This window comes from Strix aluco, chromosome 3 (assembly GCF_031877795.1).
Source record: "Strix aluco isolate bStrAlu1 chromosome 3, bStrAlu1.hap1, whole genome shotgun sequence".
NCBI classification, from domain to species: Eukaryota; Metazoa; Chordata; class Aves; order Strigiformes; family Strigidae; genus Strix; species Strix aluco.
Genome location: NC_133933.1, coordinates 69,818,551 through 69,839,491, shown reverse-complemented (window position 1 = coordinate 69,839,491; position 20,941 = coordinate 69,818,551). Strand labels below are relative to the sequence as shown.

The 20,941-nt window shown below is 40.8% G+C and overlaps 1 protein-coding gene across 2 annotated transcripts in view; it reads right to left on the bottom strand.

Moving 5' to 3' along the window:
• Positions 1 to 20,941, bottom strand: part of STX7 (syntaxin 7) — a 37,576-nt gene that overhangs the window by 15,676 nt on the left and 959 nt on the right. Inside the window, exon 2 of one of the 2 annotated variants that reach the window (XM_074819075.1) lies at positions 14,324 to 14,488. In XM_074819075.1, the coding sequence (XP_074675176.1) occupies positions 14,324 to 14,405 (82 nt within the window). In that variant the 5' untranslated portion in view covers positions 14,406 to 14,488. The remainder of the gene's footprint in view (positions 1 to 14,323; positions 14,489 to 20,941) is intronic. The other variant, XM_074819077.1, reaches the window with a different exon arrangement.

Below are 20,941 nucleotides of genomic sequence, written 5' to 3'. Positions count from 1 at the left end.
CGTAAACTACATCCACAGCCTTTCCCTCATCCAATAAGCAGGTCACCCTGTCGTAGAAGGAGATCAGGTTTGTCAAGCAGGACCTGCCTTTCATAAACCCATGCTGACTGGGCCTGATCCCCTGGTTGTCCTGCATGTCTTGTAAGATGATACTCTGGATGAGCTGCTCCATCAGCTTCCCGGGTACCGAAGTCAAGCTGACAGGCCTGTAATTTCCCAGATCATCCTTCCGACCCTTCTTATATATGGGCGTCACATTGGCCAATTTCCAATCTGTCGGGACCTCCCCGGTCAGCCAGGACTGCTGGTAAATGATGGAAAGCGGCTTGGCGAGCAGCCCAGCCAGCTCCTTCAGCACCCTCGGGTGTATCCCATCCGGTCCCATAGACTTGTGTGTTCATCCCACTTCAGGTCTTGGGATTCAAGAATTCAGCACAAAATTAAAATGCATTTTACCAAGAAGTCTGTAAGTATGCATCAAAACAACAAAGTGCTAACAGGCTTTCAAATTTCAAGGGGAAAAAATTAAAGGAAAAAAACCCAAGGACTGAACTGTCACCAATTTTTCTGGGCTTCCTATAATTTAGTGTTTTCCACCTTAACCTTTCACAATAAGGATATTATTCAGAAAAAAACAGCACTTCTCTTTTCAATTTTTTGTTCATATGAAGTATACTGCATTGAAAAGTGAAACCTTGCTTATTCAAGTATGCAAACAGGAAAAAGGCAGAACAGTAAAAGTAAATTTTGGCCAGCCTTCAGTAGCACTTCTGAAGCTGTTCTTCATAAAAAAAGCCAAAAGCAAGTTGGTAGGACCAGTATAACACAGGAAGTACAGAAGCTGACCTTCCTGAAATCTTGATTTACAGTACATACCTGCAGGTTGATGAGTTAAAGAAATCGATCCTTTGTACTCCATCACATTAATATAAACATATTGGAGTGTATACAGGCTAAAATTGTATCAAATGTCTGAAAGAGTAGTACCTACAATAAGAAATCTGTAAAAAAACAAGCCAGAAAACCTCCTAAACCACAAACATTTGTCCAAACTCATGAACTTGTACAGCTTTATTGATAAAAACAACATTTAAAATAGACTTTAAGACATTACTGCCTGGATCACGGAGGTGAAATGCCTTGTTCCCTCACATGTACACACAGAGATCTTACAGAATTTGATTCAAAGAACTGGCTTCAAAACTTCTTAGATGAAAGTCTCTTCCTTAAGGAAAAAGCAGGGTAGCCTTAGTCTCTCCTCCTGAAGGTTAGGCTGTAGAAACAACTCTGTTGGCTGCTTCCTCTGCCCCGTTTGGGAAACAAGCAAAGAGAGGGTCTTGGCACTGAAAGGGGAGAAAAGCTGCTGGAAACCTGGGATTACTTTTCATAAAACAGAGGCCCCCAAGTTCCTGGCTTCACTGCTGATGGTGGTATTTATAAGGGTGCCTCTCTCATTCAACTAGCTTTTGCCCCTGTGCAGGGAGTCCAGGCTGGCACGTCAAGGCACCTGGCCAGCTGCTTTGATGCTTCTCGATCCATCAGTAATGCTCAAGCGTCCCAGAGAGCCAAAGCTTAGGCCCAACTCACAAAGTCCTAGGTTTGCGCTGTAAACACACTGGTAACAGTCAGGGACCAAAGATCAGAGCACAGTTTTAATAGGTTCCTAGGTTACCACACCCTTTATGGCTTTTCCCTTCCTCACTTCCTGATTCTTCCAATTTCCTGAGGAGCTCTGAAAGACAGGAGTAATACAACTATCAGAGGTCCCTCCTGTCCTTCAGGGCATTACCAATCCTATAACAGGGCCTGATTGTATCTTGTGCATGATTTTAATCCATTTCAGCCCAACACTTTAGCTCAGGTTCCTTGGGTATGTACAGCTAGCTGCTGGACTTTGCTCAGGAGCTGCAGAAGGGCACACACTGTGTGCACATGGCATTCTTCACCGAAGTCACCAGGATATGGCAACAGCCTCTGTCAGAGGCGTGCTAACTCCTGCAGCCACTTCTACACTGAAGATCAGGGTAGATGTTTGCATATAATGAAGATCAACAGATCTTTCAAGGCTCATACTGCAACCCTGCAGGAGCAGCACCCTGTCAGCTGTGGGCTGGCAATGAGCCACTGCAGAAGGCAAGTCCACCTTGGGAACCCGGCAGCACAGGAAGCACACCACAAAAGCAAAACACCTTTTCTCCAACTGCTTCTCGCATGCAAAAGAAAAGAATCTCACTTTTTCCACCTGAAAATGAATCTTGTATTAGAAAGAAGCAATGCTATATTAGTAAGAAGACTTTACGCTTTTCTTTGCGGCATTCCTGATCTAGATCTCATAATACATAACTAGTAGCTCATGAAAGCTACTCAGCTACTCTCAGACCAGTCACATGCTCAGGAACAGGTCAGACATGGTTAATGATGAGCCAGAGAAACAATTAAGACCTAACCTGAATTCCTACAGGGAAAATTATTTCAGAGTCAGCTCATATTTACTTTTACTAAGCCAAACAGTGGTTCCATTTCCATCAATGGAAACTCTCCCTCTAGCTAAAGAGAACAAAAAAAGGGGCACAGAAATAAATAGTAATACAGTCTCATATAAAAGGCCTCCTTTTCTCTACATGAGTTACAGGAATAGTGAAATATACAGTAGAAATATTTACATTTTTTAACAGGTAGGAGTATTTGAGAAACATGTTCTGGCCAGATCTGCAATACATACTATTTTTTCCATAGACAAAAATATATTTCACATATTGGATCACACACTATCCTTGCTTAACAGCTGGCTTTTGGCTGGGAAAGAGGACAGTTTCATCTCCTTTCTCCTCATCTTTCCTTGTTCTTCAGCCAGCTCTGCAAAGCTGTTCCATTACTGCAAGTAAATCCATGTTGACATAACTTCTGGTTCTGTTCCTTGAACATGTAAATGTTTAAAATCACATAGGACGTTTCAAACTTAAAATAAAGATACAAATAATAAGTTAAAGACCAAAATGTTAACAACTTCTTGCCTCTAAGAACATAGGAGCAAACAATGTTATCCCCAACTGAGAATTAGTAATCACTATAACAGTATTGTTGCAGAACAAAAGATGAAAAAAACCCCAAACCCTTCAGTAAAATCCTAATGTTTGAAAAGCACAGAACTAACTAAGAGGAGGTAAATGAAGACCAGACTGTAGGTCACCCACCTTCTCTGGCAGGACTGAGAAGCATCCAAGCGTCACATTCATCCCTAGCACGAGACAAGGGAAACTGAGGATGATCCTCCTTTGGAACACTTACCAGTAACTCCAGCTACATGAGAGAAGCTTTCGCAGGTTACCTACAGTCAGCTGTCCTCCTATCTCAACCTCCATTCTATTTAACATTTGGAAAACCAAACTTTAAACTCTCAAGTGGCCATGACCAAGCTTGTTGCAGCTTTACAGCTGGAGAGGGAGGTGAATCAACACACAATCCACAGAGTTCTAAAAAGAAGGCCACAACACAGAAGCATGACATTGGGGAGGGGGGGGGAAATATGTTTAATGTGTGCTGCTTATTACCCCTTTGCAGCCTGAAATCTCACTTCTACCTTGGATCACACAAGATTGCATTACAGCCATGCAGCAGCAGTTTCCTTCTGTGCTACAAGTCCAAGCCAGACCCACCACATTGCCCAGCTTCATGAAGCTACGGTCTAATGCTTCCACAAGAAATGCAGTACCCATTGGGTGTGCGTGGAAAAAACACCGGCAGCAACAGGAGCAACAAGCACGGAGTCATTGTACTGCAGAGGACAAGAACCAGACAAGCGGGCAGGACGAGTACAATGAAACCTGCCTTACAGAACAGCAGGGCTTGGGACCTGTCACAGGAAGAAGAGGAGCACTGTTCCAATCAGCTGCTCCTGAATATTAACTGTAATGGTGAGGGTCCCCCCCATGCCACTGTCTTTTACTTAAAAAGGGGACAGACAGGGTTTTAGTCATTGCCTAAGGTTCACAGGACTAAAACTAACAATGGGGATTTAAAGCCATTGATTTTGAGCCATCTTTCTAGCTCCTGAGCCCAAGCAGCATAAACAGAATCAGAGAAGCATTCCTTTGCACACACCAAATGCAAAGTCTGCTCCACATGAGGCTCAGGCTCAGCTACGGCTTCATACGGCAAGTAAGTAGTGAATACAACAGCAGTACAGTCACCACTTAGAAACACTTCGTCAAAGACTTTACATGCGCTGCCACTGGTTGGGTAATTATGAAGAAATCTCCTACTTGTTTCCAGCTGAACAAGTGAGACAACACACAGCACATCCAGTTACAGATTGTGTGGAATCTAATAAACTTCAGAGTCACTTCAGAACAGGTTATGGGAATAGAAGAAGTATTTGTAAAAATTACACCAGTGCAAACCGCTTTTGCCTGGGGACAATAGACTTCCTCATTTTATTCAAATCCAATTCTATGTGTTTTCCTACTGCACTTCAACTGAGGGTACTTGACTAAAGATGGACAGATGCTGCAGGAAACATTCCTGGATCAATCTTTTGTAAAAGTTGTTACACACAGCAACCTAATGTAGTTGCAATAAATTCAGAAGACTGAAGTTTTCTGTATGAGTGTTAAGCACCTGTTGAAAGCTACTGGTGTAGTTCACACTCACCAAAATTTTAAATACATCACAACACCACAGTACTGTATGCATTGCTAACCCTACTTTAACCAAAAGTGATGGCTCACTAGAGGAATCAAATCCAGGACACCAGCCAAAAGACCTCAGCTTAGTAAAAAGCACCCCCACACCCAAGAGCTCACCTAATTGGAATCAAGTATCTGAAAACTTCAGTAATTTGGTTTTAAGTCATTTGCTTTATTCTGTCTTAATATATAACGCTGATATTCTAAAACAGGACAATACATTGGCATAGAGAAACAATAAATGAACTATGTGTGGGAAGGAGAAAATAAAATGAGGATGGGGATGAAGATTGTCCTCAGAGCTCTAAAGGACTAAAGACTTGTTAAGCATGGAAGAGTGGGAAAACACCAAGTCTTGTACCCCTTCCTGTTGGATTTTATTAGAGCTTCTAGCATTTCTAAAAAGAATCATGCCCCCAAGTGACCAGGAACATCAGCAACAATGTCTGGAGTCCAGGATCTGCCTTCAGTTTTTTTCAGTGCTGCTGTAATTATTTCATGCTAGTGTACTACCATCTATAACGGTCTTTCAAGGACAATGTGAAGTCAGATAGAAGTAGTGCCTGTTCTTCTAATGTGGGCATAGAGCACACTAAATACACATTGTTTAAGTGCACAATAACTGATCATGTGACCAATTATTACAGCTCAGCCAAGGGAAAGTCAACAAATCAAGATACAGTCACTTTATATTCATATCCTAAACCATCCCTGGTAACTCCCTGAAACCCCAAAGTTTGAACATTTCTCTAAAGAATACCAATAGTTTATTAAGTTATGAAAATGATGCATGATATTGCAGTAAATAGTAACTGCACAAACACCATAAATCCAACTCACCTACATGAAGCAAGCTTCTTTTTTTTTTTTTTTTTTTTTACACGAGGTCAGGAAACTAAGGATCTAACATGGAAGAAGACATGGAAGTTGACCATCACAGACTGGCCAACACAAGCAAATAGCTGTCACTCCAGGGGTCACTCGCAATCAACCACTGACCTGGGTTTATTCTGAGCCCTAACTGGAGTGCAGCCTCCTGCACAGCAGTTATATAGCAGATGTGATAGAAGGCTCTCTAGAAAATCAAACTGCCATGCAAACTCCTCTTCTTCTGTCTGAAAATTGGAAAATCCAACAGAATTGAACTGCAATAGGTATTTTAAGTACCTTAGGCTCTGAAATTTAACTCTTCAGAGACTGGAAGGAACATGAGGACCCTGGTCACATCCCTTCCCCTCTCTGCTGCAAATGCAGGCTGGTTTGCAAAAGTTATCTTGTCTAGGTGAGTCTATTTATACTTGCTCCATCAGCAAAAGCAACAGTTGCAGACAAATTGTGGATGCCTTCACTGATCACCTTGTATTTATAAATTGCACAGTGGTTTTACAATTGCTATTTAAACCACTTTCAAACTAAGATGGCTTAATTTACAGACCTCTTCTGTCCCCACCACCCCCAGACTAGTTAACTAAGGCAGAGCAAAACAGTGTAGAACACAGAAAATTCTCCCTTTTCTGCACATACTAACACAAAAAGCACTCTGTACATGGAAGACCCATTTTTCACTCTATTCTGCCACTAGCATAAATAAATCCCTGTCCCTATTGTGCAATGTTATCCATGTAAGACACAGTTTCATATGTCATTTCCCATAGAGCCAGAATATTTTTAACAAACAAGACAAAACACAAAAGTATTAAAAGAACTCTCCAAATTCATGAACAAATCTGTGAGGCATAGTACCTTAAATATATATTCTACTTTACATAGAACAAAGCGTTTAAGGAACAGCATGCAAATAATTCATGCTTGAAGTTTTCAGAAAGTTTATTTCTAGAACTGTGGGCTTCACGACTTCACCTCCTTGCAGAAAGACAGGCATTTAGAAAGGCCCGATATATCTGAATTTCTCCTCCTGTTACCCTCCATACTGAGGTTATAAATTTGATATAGCAGATTCAAGTTGAATTCCTCAGCCTTGGAAAAGCCCACAAAAATGGAACGTGGAGGACCATAATGGGTGCTTAAAACCCCTAAATAAACAGCCTTTTCCAGGTTTTACTGAAACTTCATGCTAAATCCAAGAAATCTTCCTGAAAACAGCAACAATAATAAAAAAAAGATCTGTTCCAACTAGTATGTTCCCACAAAGTTAAATTCTGGTTAACTGCAGCCAACTTGAAATTTCTGACAATATCATTGTTAAAAGTCTCATCAAACTCTACTTTAAGGCTATTTGCTTTAAAACCACACCTGTACAAAACCGCACTTTAAATATAGACAAAACAGAATTTTGTTTTCATACAGGCTCTGATTTCAACATCTCAGCGATTTCATTTACTTTTTACTTGCCCATCTGTATCCTCCTTTAACTAAAGAAGAATCATGCAAACCTGCTGGTGTTACAAACATACTGGCAGACACAGTTCTTCATGAATGTTTCAGCCTGTTATAGATGAATGTTTTAGCTAGCTTCTGGGCTTAAACCACAACAAAAAGGCATATATCAGAATTCTATTATTCTCCAGGGTTTAATCTATGTTTATGATTTTCTACAGTTACATAAAGTGAAAGGGAAAGTCATATGATGGATGTAATTCAACTCCTATTTTAACAACATTCAGTGAAAATAGTGGCTTATAGAAAATCTGGGATGCAACAGAAATTGGACAAACTTGCTGTCACAGGAGAGGTATCATATGACAGAGGGATCTTGGCGGGCTGAAGCTGACCTTCTGGGAATGTGCTCTGTATGAATTGATGCTTGTTCCACCTTAACGAACAGAAAAGAAAGTCAGCAGAAAGCAAGAGTCCTTATGAGAAAGAATCTCTCAAAGCCAGACAGACTCCATCTAGCCATATGTGGCTACTGAATTTTATTTTATTTTTGTTATCTTGCAGAACTCAGAGCATATGTTTCTCCAGCTGGGCTGATTTTCAGTGTGCATGAACAAGTCAAATATCACTGACCTTGCCAATACTGAGCAAGGGTAGATTATGCCATTCTTACTGACTTTGCAACTACCACTGCACAAAATCCTGCCACAACCTCTATAAACTGGAGGAGTTGGGAAGGGAGAGCTAGGGAGGGAATACGAATGCCTCACCTCAGTTACCACAGGTTCTGTAACTGATTACAGTTTGCAAACCAGAAATTCTCTAAAACTCAAAGACTGGGTGTACTTTATCAACGCCAGGCTTTGTTCTGTGTTTCCAAGCAAAAGGCAGTATTCTAAACTGCCTCTAAGCTAACAGCTCCCAAACCCCAACTTAAGATGCCAGTGGAGACATGATAGTTATCTATGTAGCCTGTATCGTTCTTGCTTTTCTTCAGGGATTGCTCTGAGTGACATATTCAGTAGCTACAAAGAAAATATTAGGAGCAAACCAAAACAAAGGCATACAAGCCTTCTTCCTCAGTGACCTACATGTGGGAGAGAGACTTGAGAAGTATGTGAGGGGAGGAAAAAACATGACTGGTTACTACTTCTTGCACAGTTCCTGTCAGAGACACCAGTCAAATCTTTCCAGCTGAGTAGAAGAGGCCCCTACTCCTCTAACCATATCCTTCCTACTCTTACAGCTCTGGAGCTGTCCCTGCAGATGAATGCAACTCCCATTTTGCTCCCTCTTAGGAACATCTTTTTAAACAAAATGCTCTCTCTCTTTTTGCTACACACAGAGAATCAATTCTTTAAAATGCACAAAACTGTCAGATTTCAAAGAACTGTTCTGCCTCTTCTTCACAGCTGTAAGAAATCTGAAATTAACCTATTTTAAAGCTTTTAAATTAGGCTTGTTTGTTTTACTTATTCTACTTTCATCTTTCTGTTTGCTGAAAGATCATATTTCTTCTTGTACAGTTTGCTACACTCTCTTCAAGAAAAGGAGAAGAGAGAAAAAAGAAAAAAAAAATCACAATATAGACTCAGTGCTCTCATACTTCTAGACACATCCCTAGTATGGTAAATGAACATGCCTGGTATAAATACAGATTTGTAAGAAGGCAGGACTTGTTTTGTAACAAAGAAATATGTTTTGCTTAGCTCATCTTGTTTCTGTGCATCACACTCATTCCTCGTCTATCCAGTTGTTGTAAATGAGTGACCAACAGGAAATATTTCAAGGAAATATTCAAGGAAGGCACTGAGATTTCTCTCAAGTTAATAGCAGCTGCCATTAAGCTGCCACATAAGTGAGAGTGTAACCTATGAAACCCAGTTCTGGAACTACTGCTCCTTCAGTAAACACTGATTAAAACACCTTGATAATAGGTTCTTCATCTGCAAAGCCCAGACAGGTTGGAGCTCTACACCCTGCATCAGTCCTTATATTCTGTTCTCCGCATCCAGAAAGTTGGGGACAAACCTCAACCACCTTTAAAATCATATTTCAGAAGTCCAACACAATGTATGTCATCTATTTTTTATGATCAGATATAAGATAGGCCTGGAATGAGAATTACAGTTACTTTGGACCAGATTTCGGACAGACAGACTTGTGAACCTTAATCATAAGTTGCGTTCTAGTAACAAAAATTCAGCAGCTCCCTAAACCTAAGAGGTGCCAAAATTAATTATACACTTCTCTGATTTTATTATTTAAATCTGAATTTCCCCTAGCTGTCTGCAGATCTGCTTCTCATCACAGTTAACACGGACCTGAAACCAAACCAGCGAGACACAGCTCGCAGGCATCGCTGACCTCACCACGGTTCAACACACAACACTGCAGCTCATTCAAGCACATGTGATTCAGGCTGCCCAGGTTTTACAGCACTGCTCAAAGAGAATCACGTGGATTCTTCAAACATGCTTAGGAGTGGATCTGAGAGCCTAACTCTTCCTCTCCTGCCTGAGGCCTGCCGCTCTGTATCGGATATCAAGAAGAGCCTTGAGTTTTGCAATCCAGCTGCTCAGTTGAATAGTTTTAACAAAAGGTAGGGAGAAATGCTCCGCAGACTAGTTCCCTACTCAGCTTGGAGATGTTGCTGATAAGCAAAACATGAGTTTCAGGCTGAGGAAGGTAGAATCCTTCCCTAGATGTTCCTAAGGGACGCTATAATCACTTATTTCTGCACAAATGCTGGAAACGCAAAACAGAGCATGGATCCTTGTTTAAAGAACAGCTGAAAAAAACGTCTTTTCACAGAAGGCTCTGGGGCTTCAGATCCCAAACACAGAGGTGCCCTCCCAGCTTAAGTTTCCAAGAGAGCTCAGAGTGTGGACAGCAGTGTATGCTGCTTCCTATTAGCTAGCTCAATTGTATCTTCAAGGTCCTAAAAAATGACCCACCAACCCCCTCTCCTCCAAAGAAACTCAAACATCCCACTACAGATAGCATGTACTGTAGTAGTTCACCAGTAGTTCAGGCAAGGCAGAATCAATTTACAACTCTTAACACATCTTCAACAAAACAATCAACTGGATGATTAGATCAATAGAATCCCTTCTTTCGAGTTAAAAGCTAAACTAATCCAGCTGTTAAGTGATACAAATATATTTGTATCTCCATTACCACAGAACAACCCAAACCAAAAAGAACACTATCTTGCAAAGGATTTAATTACTGGTGTGCTAAACCAGCACAGAGATGAGCTTTGCTTGTCAATCAGTAACAGTGGGCTACCTGAACTAGGAAAGAAGAGAGGTAAGGATCACAGGTCTTAATGTGACAGCAGCATCATGTGGATGCACTATGAAATGTGATGTATTTTATCTTTTATATGTATGCCCTATTAAAAAGTTAATCAAGAACCAGATCAAATTTATTACTTGGAGGAGATGGCTGTAATAATTCAACCTTGAAGAAATGTTACAGTACAGACTGTTGTTCAGACCAGTGCTGCTTCCTATAAAGCTCTGGTGTATTGTGAAATCTCGGCAGCACAGTGTTGTCCAATTCGGGAAGTCCTTCTGTATTTTGACCACAAGTTAAAGGGCCAGCTTCTCGCTGGAAGATCCAGCATTCTTTCAAGTAATCTGTAGCTCATCTATATCTCTGTAGTAGTAGTAGTACTCACAGTTTGCTTGCATGTTAGCAGAAACGTGAATTAGTTTTGAGGGACCTCCTGAAATCAGTAATCTGAAGCAAAACTCTCTTACTCTATTAATCTCACTCTGAAAACCAGAGTATCTACAGAACTCTAGGTTAACCAAGAAGATTTCAGATGTGTTGGCACACATGTCGACCGGGGAGGTCCTGACAGATTGGAAACTGGCCAATGTGACGCCCATCTATAAGAAGGGTCAGAAGGATGATCCGGGAAATTACAGGCCTGTCAGCTTGACTTCAGTGCCCGGGAAGCTGATGGAGCAGCTCATCCTGAGTACCATCATACAACACATGCAGGACAACCAGATGATCAGGCCCAGTCAGCATGGGTTTATGAAAGGCAGGTCCTGCTTGACAAACCTGATCTCCTTCTACGATAGGGTGACCTGCTTACTGGATGAGGGAAAGGCTGTGGATGTTGTTTACCTTGACTTCAGTAAGGCTTTTGACACCGTTTCCCACAGCATTCTCCTGGCAAAACTGGCTGCTCGCGGCTTGGATGGGCACACGCTTTGCTGGGTTAAAAACTGGCTGGATGGCCGGGCCCAAAGAGTTGTGGTGAATGGACTTAAATCCGGTTGGTGGCCAGTCACAAGTGGTGTCCCCCAGGGCTCGGGTTTGGGGCCCCTCCTGTTTAACATCTTTATTGATGATCTAGACGAGGGGATCGAATGCACCCTCAGTAAGTTTGCAGATGACACCAAGTTGGGTGGGAGTGTTGATTGGCTCGAGGGTAGGGAGGCTCTGTAGAGAGATCTGGACAGGCTGGAGCGATGGGCTAAGGCCAACTGTAGGAGTTTCAATAAGGCCAAATGCCGGGTGCTGCACTTGGGCCACAACAACCCCCAGCAGCGCTACAGGCTTGGGGAGGAGTGGCTGGAGAGCTGCCAGTCAGAGAGGGACCTGGGGGTGTTGATTGACAGCCGGCTGAACATGAGCCAGCAGTGTGCCCAGGTGGCCAAGAAGGCCAATGGCATCCTGGCTTGTATCAGAAATAGTGTGGCCAGCAGGGACAGGGAAGTGATCTTACCCCTGTACTCGGCACTGGTGAGGCCGCACCTCGATTCCTGTGTTCAGTTTTGGGCCCCTCACTACAAAAAGGACATTGAATTACTCGAGCGTGTCCAGAGAAGGGCAACGAAGCTGGTGAAGGGTCTGGAGCACATGTGGTAAGAGGAGCAGCTGAGGGAACTGGGGTTGTTTAGTTTGGAGAAGAGGAGGCTGAGGGGAGACCTCATCGCCCTCTACAACTACCTGAAAGGAGGTTGCAGAGAGCTGGGGATGAGTCTCTTTAACCAAGTAATAAGCGACAGGACAAGAGGGAATGGCCTCAAGTTGTGCCAGGGAAGGTTTAGACTGGATATTAGGAAGCATTTCTTTACAGAACGGGTTGTTAGGCGTTGGAATGGATTGCCCAGGGAGGTGGTGGAGTCCCCATCCCTGGAGGTGTTTAAGAGTAGGGTCGACATAGCGCTTAGGGATATGGTGTAGTTGAGAATGATCAGTGTGAGGTTAATGGTTGGACCAGATGATCTTCAAGGTCTTTTCCAACCTTGGTGATTCTGTGATACATCTCCTGAATGCTAAGCATTTCTGGACAGATGTGTAAAAATCAAGTCAACTGCTTAGAAGAAAAAACATGGATTTAGGGTCAAGGTTCCTGTTTCTCTCCCCCTCCCTCCCTCACCAAGTCAAAACTTGCAGTCTAACAGACACGTGCTCAGCAGCTGACTAGCTCTATAGCTCTCTAAGCTTGCACGTTTTTCCCCATTTGACCTGGAAGTTCCTGCAGCTCGCATCTTACAACAGAAAGCTGGGCAGGTACCACACATGGGAACAAAATAACTAGAAAAGTGTACATAAACCCTTAGAGAGCTCAGTCCAGTAAACATTCAGCATGCACAAAGGATCCAGATCCTCATAAAATCTATCAGAGGAGAATGGACTGCAAGAATAACTGAGTGGTTACAATTTAGTCAGATCTACAGAAGAGCGAAGGATGGAATCCAGCTGTGTACCTACCAGTCTAAGAAAAGTGCTTGGATTGAGTTTTTGAAAGCAAAGCTCATGTTTCTGAAGCCTTACAGCAGTGGGGCTAAGAGACATTTGCACTTGTGTCTTCGAAGGCCAGAATCACCTGTCTGTTGCTCTAATATTAGCCACCTAAATTTCAAAAAGGAAACGAGAGCAGGTAACCCCTGTGGCATGTCTCCTGTCTAAGCCTGGGCAGCTTACTTTTAGTATGCCTTGTTTGTCATAAGGGAAAGGGAGACAGACACAGCAGAAGCAAGAGAGGATATGGAAGAGGCAGGATGAGACTAAGGACTCACTGAGTCCAGCACAAGATGGTTAATTATGTTCAGTGACTGTCTTCACAACGCTCCGGTTTCAGCCACTAATTTCAGTTTATGTTTTCACCTCACAACCAAGACTTCTTTTTTACATCTTGGACCCTCAGTGCCTGTCACGAGTTGGCAGGTGTCTCTGGAAGACCAAGTTAGAACCCATGAGACTGAGTGAATTCACTGAGCAGATTTTAAGAAATAAAGCATACAGGCTTTTACAGAGCCAGTTTGTTAATTTCAGGTTGAGGAAATACAACCCTGATGTACAGAAACTTTTCAATAAAGTAAAATTGCAATTTTTTTTGTCCTGTCTGTTGAGATCTAAAAAAAAAAAAAAAACCAAAAAAAAATCTTCTGGAAGAAAATACAAAAATGTAGCTGAAAAAACAGGCAAAATCCCAATCTGTGCCACTATCTGTGATACAAATACCAACTCCTAAAACTTGTCTTGTGAAACAAAAATCAAAGTTTCTATTAGAACTGACATACTTAACTGATCAGAATTAATTTGAAGCTTTAATAAAAAATTACCCATTTCTGTATGCACAATAATTAAAAACATGCATGCTAAAACATAGCCATATGCTGTTCAGGGCTATCTCCCTTCTGATGAACGGTATACTTTGCATAATTTGTGAGATCAAGTAGTATTTGCTTTATATATATATACACACACACATATTAAAAATATAATGAAAAAATGGAGAGAAAGGGAAAAGGACTGAAAACCCCAGAAACCTAACTTACCTCTAACTTGAACATTCCAGTTAGGTGGCTAAAAAAATTAGGTGGCATGAATCTAAGCACAAGTATATTAAAAAACTTGCACAATCTTATATACATATCTATTATGTACTTCCAAGGGCAAGCTGCAAGGCCACAGCTTCTGTCCCTGCTAAACAATTCAAGCTCCAACAAATATTTGATGCAATCCTTACTCAGCAAACATCTCAACCTACCTAACTGGCCAGGACAAAACTGGCTTATTACCAGCAGCCATCTTACTAATTATTTATTCATTTGGTGAATACAGAGTGATACGATACTTCCCCAAGACAGATCACGCTTAACCATACATATGAAGGACTGGATCTGCTGTGTGGGGTGCCACAAACCTGTCAAATGAGGAAGTGAAGTCAAAAGAGTGAATTCCCATGAATGAATCTGAGAAACTAACCTCAAATCATGGGCACCACCATTATTAAATTTTTATATAAAACATGCATAATTGCAACTTACAGCATTGTGTGATCTTCTGGATATTAGAAGTTATGCGTTGGGCTAGTTGATTAGGATCCCCAAAACCCGCACTGTACGACATGGCTGAGTAGATTCGCTGTCAAGATCATCCACGATGGGAACAAGTCAGGCAGTCTCCACCTATGAAGGAAACCTAACCCCCCGCCAAGAAAACAAAGTTATGTCTTGGTCACTGGTTTACAACCGTCTTCATCATCTTAAAGAAGAATGCACAGGAAAAGATTAAAGAAAACTCCATATACTAATGTTTACCCTCTCCAAAAACACAGTACTTCAAGGACAGAATTTAAGGGAATGCTTTCTTAAAAAAGTATTAAATAAGAATATGGCAACCTTTTTGTACTTCCTACAATAACTCTTACTATTAAGATTCTCAGTAATACACATGGCTTAAGATCTGCGATTACTCCACAGCAGCTATGTCTCAGAAACTACATACTTTGTCAAACTTCTTACATATTTTCTCCACAGTAAGCAAAGAAAAAGTACGCATTTTCATTTGTTGCCATTCCAGAAAGAAGCTGTACATTTATTCTGTCAATGCCAAATCCTCTGATGAATTATATCCTAAACCAATTATATGGTTATTTCTATACCATGTATCACCCATCCCACCAATACAACCTAGCATATATAAACTGGAAAAAAACTCCCAGTGGATATCACATAAGATATCAGAATGAAGAAGGCACCCAATTCCTTCTAAACACCAATAATTTGTATCAATTCAGTTTTACTTGTAAACCAGTTTCATCTGAATTCTATGAATTGCCACTTTATCCTGTTTCAGCTGCCATGTTTCTCAACATGAACTCAGTTTTCAACAACTTGGGTGTACAAATGCATTTTAGGGGTGTTTTTTGCACCCAGAACTATCATATCTTATGTAAAAAGGTCAAAATCTGACAACACAAATACTCACAAATAAAGTTGCCCTTAAAGTGCACACATACAAGCATGCAGCATGTGAACTAGTAGAGATGTCTTAGCCTGCTTTCCATCCATACAGACCAAATTTCTGCACAAGCTTAAAGATACTCTAGATCTAAATTAACAAGATGTAGCTTCAGATACAAGTGAGAATCAAAACTGGCCATTTATCTGTTCTGCAGTGAGAATGTAGACTAATCAAGCATATGTGCATCCAACGCAATCCCACAACTCCATCCAGGCTGTGGTTGGTCTCAACTTCATCCTTTCCAATCTCCTGCACATCACCTCCACAGGTTCAACATTTTAACCTCACCAGTTCCCCACAATTCCATTGTTCAACCCAAACCACATGCCTTCCAAGCAATGTCCTCTTCTCCTAGCCTGTCAGCTTCTGGTTAACAGACATTGCTAAAACTCAGTTTCAGGGAGAGGGAGAAAGGACATTTAAATGTTGAAACAGAAAAGAGAGAAATTAAAAGGTCAAGTGATTTGTCAAGTGTGATACCACCTAAGCTACAGTTTGCAAACTCAAGTTCTTATGAACTCTTTTTAAAAATAAAAAATAAAAAATTAAAAATACTTGTTTCCAAATATTTTTTTTTTTCACCTTCGGAAATGCCTGTATTAATACAGCACAGCACCACCCTGGTTGTTTTATAATGTGACTGTTTTCATATCTCTATGATATGAAATGATCTCTAGTAGAGCTGCCAAGACAGTGCACTGGTCAGACCCACGAAACATCCCACCAGGACTTCACCAGGGATATAACTACAGAGGTCAGGCTTATCCCTGCTGCCCTGCAGGTTACATTACCTATGCTGGATGAACAAGCTGCTGCTGCTACTGTGGAGACAAACCCTGCACGATTCCGAAATGGCTGCTGTACCAGGGTCCCAAACGCTGCTTGAAGTCTTCAGGGCATGAAGTATCCTCTAGGAATGAACAACCTGATTGCAGATGAGGCGACAGGGAGTGTATCTGCACTCTTCTACGTACTTGCTGCACGACTGCCCGCTAGTCATGCTAGCTCTCTGCAGTATTGTTTCCTGTCTTTGTCTGTACCACATGCAGGTTCAAGCTATTTTGGGTCACAGACTAAAGTCTGAAGTCAGCCAGTCAGCCTAAATCCCACTTATCTGGTCCGAACCTGGCATAACAACACTTGATCTTTTTGGAAACTCTAGGCAATATTGCATTGAATTTGTATTGTAAGACCAAACCCATGCAAACTTTATAGCGAATAAATGGCTCTATGTCTTGGTATATCGACTAAGTAAGGGAATTCCATCAATTTAGCAGAAAATACAATCATAGGCATAAAATCCAAAGAAACCACCTAAAAGAAGTTAGTCTGAAAAAGATTTCTCAGAACTTTTGACATTGTTTGTTTCTTTTGAAAGTCATGACTATTTCTAGACACATTAGTAGCATGCTAACTACAATGCTAGCATTGACTAAAAACACTTTTTAGTTAAATATTATATTTAATGTTAAAAGTTAAACATTAAATAATTAAATAAAAGCAGCTGCCTGGGAGAAGAGACAGCAAAAGAATAAATTACCTTGCATAGAACAGCTACAGAACTAACTGAAAGAGTTCGTGATAGTTTTTTCTCCCTTCGTATTTGTATTCACTAGACAGCTGCCTGTAACACTGTTGTCAGCAACAGCATTACAATCAAGAGATATACACAGAATGGTTCATTCAAATCTTGACAAAAGCAGTGATTGACTTTCCTTTTTTTTCCCTTGAAAATTTCTTCAGTTAATTGTTAGTATCTTTAAACAAGTTACACTGCACTATACTGACAAATGTACAGATTGTACAACACACAAGACTTTGAGTTTTTCAACTTTCTAGCTACATAGTTGGGCATCCAAACAACACAATGAGAGGATGCTCAGATGACAGATTGCAAAATCCACAGGATACAGTTTAGCTCTTCAGCTGCACATGTAGATCTGATTGTTGATACAATTCTTTGCATCAATACACATATTTCAATTGAGATTTATAGTAAATTTGTAGGATAGTAGTATAAATTCACAGCTGTTTCACTCCATACAAATTCTTCCACCAGCAATGCTATTCCTGAGCATGTTAATAATACAGGTTGGTGACGGGGTAAGCTACTGGTCTGGGGAACAGACAGAGGGAGAGGTAAGGGGGGGTCAACCATCAGCTCTCATCATTTCCCAATGTTCACCACAAACTCCCCAAGTCAAGAAAAAACAAAACTGAACAGCCTAAAGAGAAGTAAAATTTTGTATTTGTTTATTATTTTTTCAAATGGGAAGTGTGCATAACTTCTTCATTCTAATTCTCACAGCAACATGGGCGTCTGAACCGAACAAACACCCTAATTCTGCTCACACACCCCTCGCTTGTTTGCACTGAGTTACTCAAACACCTCTGAAAACACAGATAGCTTAGCTCTTGGGAAGTCAGCGGGAGTTTTGCTAACGGCTTTGACAAAGTCTAGGTTTCAACCACCGAGAAACAAACCAGACACATACACCACTTCCTTCCATACCAAGGTGAGAGGAGCATTCATCAATACTCTGAATTTCCATAGATATGAGCCCTTTTCACTTCCACAGTATTTACCTACTCCATCATGACATATTTTGATATTACTGTCTGCATAACTTCTAAAATGGGAAAGTTATTAACCTGCTGCAGTTGAGGGAAGTACACTTTGCATTCAAGCTGGAACGGAGCTGCATCTGTGGTAGTCTTCAGTTCCTCTAGAAGTTTCAGTCAGGTGTGAGCTTTTGATTGTACCTTTTATTTTCCACTCAACATGTCTGTCTTTGGGAGTATACCTAGCAGCAACTTGGCTTGTCAAGCTACTGAAGAAAGTCCAAAGAACAGAGTCTACTGGCACAAATGAAATAAAGAATCAGAACACTTCATCTACACTCACTGAAGCAAAACCTCTCTGTACATACATGATGTTCAAAGAATGCAAAGGATTCCTATGTATTTTTCCTAACTTCTGCATTAACTGCTTCCTGCATCACACTGTCATTCCATACATACCCAAGCAAAAAATGAACCTTTCTAGAAAGGTGTTTGTCAGACATAGAAAAATCCCACTTTTCCCTTGGCTATTTCCAGTCAGATCACTGCCAGATGCAGAGACAAGAAAGTGGGAACTCCACAGCGAGCAGGTCCCCAGTGCCATTCTTGAAAACTCCATCAAGCCAAAATGATGCAGCATGACAAGCACAGCATATGTTAGATCTCATCAGTGGTCACCTAAATACCTTGCAGGCTCCAGTCAGCTACAGTTAATAAGCACCTAATCTATTTTGTATTTTCTCATTTAGATATTCTAAGAGTTTTCCTTCTCCTATAAACCTAGACCATATATAGTAGGATAAGAACCCTTAAAGAATAATTTTACTGTTTAAGCAACGTTTTAGCATCAAAACCTAGAAATGTTTACATGGACCCTTAACTTTCAGAAAGCAAAAAGTACATGCTGCATTCCACATGCTTGAAAATTTAAATCTGATCTGAATTAAGATTTTATGCCTTTAAATATCCAGAGACAAGTCATGGGGCTTTCTTGTATGTGTCTATTTTTTCTTCTAAATAAAGGTCACAGAAACAAAGCTTCTCCCAAACAACTCCTAAATGTGACTTCCTTTGTGAACTATTGCCAAAGTGCAAAATCCTTCAAGCAGGGTGAAAACAGGCAAAAATGACGAACTACTGAAAGACACTGGCAAAAAAAAAAAAATTTGCATCCAGTCACAATGTTAGCTACAGAACATTTGTATCATAGTAACAGCCACGATTAGTAAAGATTTCTGCAATATAACATTGCTCAATCTATTTCACCTCAGTAGGTTTTACCACCCAAATACTGAGATGAGACAAAGTGCATCTACAGAGTGACTGGCACCTCCCTAAGGCAACCCAAAACACATTACCATCTTTGGACAGCATCTGCTGCTGACTTTAGTAGTAACTTTGCAGCAGGTAAAATTAATCTTAAAAAAAAAAAAAAGCTCTTGGAATGAAGGGCAGACTATACGTTGTAAGATAAGTATTCCCTGCTACAGCACCTGAGAGATTCTCATAACTGACTCATTGCAACTTAGTAGTATACAGGTGAGCATTAAATCTGTCACTACTTTCTCTAGGGGGGATGAGGGAGGTTAAGTTTTTTCTGGATTTATCTATTTTTCCCCTTATGCTAAAATATTAAGAGACAGAGATCATATTTTCTACTTTGGGCTTTTACAGCTCCTAATGTGCTGGAAACCTGGCCCACAAAGGCAGGCTAGGGGCTTCCATAATACAAAACCAACTATGGAGCATAATAAACATGCAAACAAAACAGCAGTAAAATTACATCCTTCCTGCCTTCTTAAAAGAAAAAAAAAAAAAGTTTTCAGATTTTCTTTTATCATCTAGTTTCAGGTAGAAGTCAAACTTACATCCATATAAGGTAGGGAAAAGCAAGTGAAGTTTATTTAAAACGTCGCTCTATCGCAGCAGCACTAACATAAAAGATGTCAAAAGGTAATTTTCTATTCCATTCTGCCCAATTCCCTCAGCCTTGTCACATTAGTCATGCTGAAACATATCAAAACCAAGCTTATATTGTGTAACAGCTAGAAGTATTTTTTTTTTTTAGAAAGGAAAAAAAATTATTAGATTGTGCCACTGGTCAGTGTTTTAGTCATTTTCCCTAGAAACAATTCTGTCCAACGAAGATGTAATTTAAAGCGGTGGCATTTAGAACTGCTCAGTGTGGAAAAACTAAATTACAGAAGCCTGAAATACTATTAGGCCTAATGTATCACCAAGGCTCAGCATATATGGCTAAAAAAAGAATATGCTTATCATTTTCTGATTCATCCACACCAATACTGATAATGAACTAGGTGAAGGAAGCGCATAGGTTTCACAAGCCTAACAGAACATATTAGTTCTCAGGGAAATGCCTTAAGTAAGGGAATTATGTTTTCTATGAGCGCACAAAGCGTTTAGAGGCCTGATGATGAAGCAGGAATAGGAAAATGAACGCTGGGTACTGGAACTGGGGAAAGAACAGGAGGGCTGAAAACAGACCCAAGATGACTGTTTCAGAGTGCCAAGTTTCTTGTGCTGCTGGTAGACAAACATCTCATGGGAAAACAAAGATGGACCGGAACCACAGGACATCTACGTGTTCTCACCCAAACCTCCCTAACGGCAGCTTGTTCACTTTGAACCAAATGGTCAGATCAAGTACACCAAGGCAGAAGTTACCTTCACACAGTATCTGATTGTACTGGATGCTGAGTCTCTCTGAGGCCTACCAGGATGCTAATGGCTACGTATAGCTCATAGTCTCTTTTTTTCTCTCGCCCACCCCCCCCCAAGAAGAGTATTACTTCAATGTAAGCCACCAAGTAGAGTGCTACTTTATATTCTAAGACTACAAGAGATGTCTTCAGAAAGGAACACAAATACAGTTTTTAACAATGTCACCATTTAGCATCACTTTCTTCGATTTTAACATATTTTAACGTTTTTCCCCCCTCCTCTTTTCCTTCTCTTCTATTACCAGCACTTGCACCAAACCCCAGGCTCCAAGCAGAAGGGCTGCACTGCTGGCAGAGCACGCGCCTAGGTGGTGACCGGCCAGGAGGGCTCTGCTG